Source organism: Cryptomeria japonica, chromosome 7 (genome assembly GCF_030272615.1).
Source record: "Cryptomeria japonica chromosome 7, Sugi_1.0, whole genome shotgun sequence".
In the NCBI taxonomy this organism is placed as follows: Eukaryota; Viridiplantae; Streptophyta; class Pinopsida; order Cupressales; family Cupressaceae; genus Cryptomeria; species Cryptomeria japonica.
The window spans coordinates 129,068,446-129,071,939 of record NC_081411.1 but is presented as its reverse complement, the minus strand read 5'-3'; the positions used below and the strand labels follow the sequence as shown (position 1 = coordinate 129,071,939).

Genomic DNA, 3,494 nt, shown 5'->3' with positions numbered 1-3,494 from the left:
TATGTTTGGAAACGTATTTTAGTCTCCCACTGTTATAACATACTTGCAGTCCTATGAAAGCGTTATTTTAACCCCTGTAATTTGTCCTCTTATGCTTATAACTTCCTTGCAGTCCTGTGAAAACATTATTTTAAATCCTATGAAACTTTATTACAAAGCAAATGCATATATAATATTTTAAGGTGAAGAATTTCAAGTGGAAAATACACAAAAAACAAAAGAAAGCTCACCATAAACAATTATAGAGATGTATGGTGACTGACTGGCATCCATTTAAGAATTATCATCCCAACAATATTTTATACACGCACAACCACAATCACTGTCCAATCTCAATGATTAAAGCATTGATAATTGTCACTCTACTTTATGAAATTCAACATTATCTTGAGCAGAAATTATTGATTCCCATAAGACTGATCCATTCTTTGTCTTACTCATAATTGCTCAAAAGAAAGGAAAATTCAGTCAGTGCACAGTGTAATATTTGACTTGTAATGCATTAAATAGCTCACAAAATTGACAAAATGTAAACTGGTCATTAAATTACTTATCAAAGGCACTCTCAATCCTCTGTACATAAAAAAATCGTTGGTCATACTAAAATTGAATGCTGCATCTTCACCATGTGAAGAAAGCACGAGTCTGACAGAAATATGTGACCAATCATATGTGAAAGATGCAATATTTTAAAGGCTTTTCACATGGATGGAGGGAAAATTGTACTGTCTCTGGGTACTGTTTCTGATCAGGAAATGTCTGTAATCCAGTTGTTGAATGTCTTTGAAACTTCTCTAAACAGTGAAAAAATTGTCTTGAAATAGATAAGTGTTCTTATTAGGCATGTTACTGTGTATTTCTATTTATGACACTGTACTAGCTACACACCCAATTCCAATTATAAGATATCCTTTCTTCTGTCCAAGTTTCTTTGAAAGGGAGTGGGTTGTTTTGCAGGTATTTTGTGATCGTAAATATGAAATGGATGAATTTCTTGCGGACCTGCTGTATGTCTGCAGATGCTACTGCAGTTTGTTTTCCTCTAAAGAAGCAATATCCTCCAAAGAAAAGTGGCAGTGATATCTCTGAACATACAAGGCTTCTAGGGGGGCAGAGAAGTGCAGTCTTGGAGATTAGAACTCCTAAATTGGACAGGAAAAGTGCCCACCATGTTAGAATTGAAGAGCAAGCCCCATCATTGAAGCAAAACCCAAAGGTTGAATTCATTTAAAATCAGCATTAATTTAGATTTTGATTACTGGGAATCATCTTGATGTATCGAAGACATTTTATTTTGACAGTTCATGATGATTGTTGTGCTGTGCTTCTGGATTCAACTGCATGAAATTTATTTGCATCAACATTTTAGATCATACTCCATGATCTATCATCAGGATGAGAGAGCTGTTGAAAGATGGATCATGGAATATGATCTGATACGTTAATGCAAATAAACTCTACACAATTGAATCTAGAAGCAATAATCTTGATATATGTTAACCCTTAAGCTGCATTATATAGCTGCTTCTTAGTGCATGAAAACGATATTCTTGATGCTTTATTAGATGTTGCATTTCAGGATTACAATTTTTCAAGAATATGCATTCCTTTTATGATCCATCTCTCATGAGCTTGAGTTGTCCACTTGGCATCCTCCTTGCATCAGATGGTTTTCCCCTCTATGGGATTGAAATTCCTTTGGCTAGTTTCAATCCCAATATTTCAACCTTGTGAACACCCCCTGATGCATCAGTGCCAAGAGAAACACTCAAGCTTAGAAGAGATCAGTGATATAAGGAATGAGCATCAGTGCTAAGTGAATCACTAAAGATTAGAAGAATTAAGTCATATAAGGAATGACTACTCATGAAAAAACACTAGAGAATGGATACTGCAGTGCAGTGCATCATGTGGAATGGCTCTCATAAATCTTGTTAGTGATTTGTACAGGTAGTGGTGCTCAAAGTGTCATTGCATTGCCAGGGATGTGCCAAAAAAGTGAGAAGACACGTATCTAAAATAGAAGGTGTGAGTCTACCAGCATTGAAGTTTTATGGCATATATGATTAGATGCATATTCTCTGATTTCCCTAATAACCAATACACAGAGGCCAACAATCAAGTAATTATGGCTGATCATATGGGTTTCCTGTTTATTGTCTCAGGGGTTACATCAATTGCCATAGATCTGGAGATGAAGAAGGTCACAGTTGTGGGGAACATATCACCCATTGGAATTCTGGAAAGCATTTGCAAGGTCAAAAATGCAGAGATGTGGCCTACCTCCATGAAAACATAATAATCAATAATGTCCATACTCCATGAAAACATAATAATCAATAATGTCCATAAACTAAGTTTTACTTGCAAGGCAAATGGACCATATTGCCTGCAGTGTGACCTGGTTACTGATTTTGCATGTACTTCTATGAAGATCAATGCTTCAATCTGTGTAATTATATATTTCATTTATTGGATGTCATGAAGAGCAAATGCTTTAATCTGTTCATTTTTTTAATATAACTAACATGGGTGTTATAGTATACTTTATCTCCATAAATTGGATGTACATATCATCTTCAAGAACTAAAAAATATTCTAAATTTCATATTACAGGAGAATTTGTGTTCTTGAAAGAGAGGTTATAAGTTCAAATTTCATAGGGGTAAGGTATGTAGGCCTCATTTGTAATACAGTTAGGTGCTAGGGTAGTCCCATATTGTTATAAGTCATTTGTAGACTCATATACAGACTACCAGACATCATGGATTATAAAAATCTTTCTTTTTTTCTTTTTAACAAACTATAAATTCTATAAATTTTGGCTATACTTTATGATAATATTGAGGGAAAGAATATTTCCACTAATCAAGGTGCATTGGATTGCCAATGATTATGAACATGGGTGTTCACAAGTTAAGCTCTGTCCCATTCTTGAAAACACAGGGCAATTTTTTAACCAAAATTCAAATAAAAAAATGATACCTTTTGGAAAATGACATTAAAGTCAAAAAGTAAGATGAATGTTTTCTTTGCATTCTTTTCAAACTATTATTCTTTACCCATATTTCAACTAATATCCATCACGAATCGAAAGTTGTCACTAAAATATGAAAGTAATTACATATTTACTGTAGTTTAAAAGCAAATTTAGCCGGAATCTGGCAACGGAATAAAAATGTTAGGCATGAATGTGGATCTAGATCACTTCTGGTTGCCCGTTGTCTTGTGCGGACTGATAACCACCAAACAATTGAAAACTCAAACTCCACCTTACTGTAAAAAAAGTAGATTTTTGAAAGATAAGATGAGATGACATACGATTTGCTTTATATTGTTGACACAATTTCATAATCTTCACCTTTTCTATAGTTTGTCTTACAAAATGGTATTCAACAACAATATGTTGGTCCTTAGTGTGATAAGCTGCATTTTTAGTTCAATAGATAGCACTTTAACTATCATAAATACATTCACCTTATCTTATATTTTTT

The 3,494-nt window shown here is 33.9% G+C and overlaps 1 protein-coding gene across 1 annotated transcript; it reads left to right on the top strand.

The window, feature by feature from the left end:
- The first annotated feature begins 553 nt into the window (after positions 1–553).
- Positions 554–2,472, top strand: LOC131072304 (protein SODIUM POTASSIUM ROOT DEFECTIVE 2). The gene is made up of 3 exons (XM_058008450.2): positions 554–1,216; positions 1,951–2,026; positions 2,166–2,472. Exons 1-3 carry the CDS (start codon positions 977–979, stop codon positions 2,297–2,299), a joined length of 450 nt encoding a protein of 149 aa, XP_057864433.2. The 5' UTR covers positions 554–976; the 3' UTR covers positions 2,300–2,472.
- Positions 2,473–3,494: the final 1,022 nt, after the last annotated feature.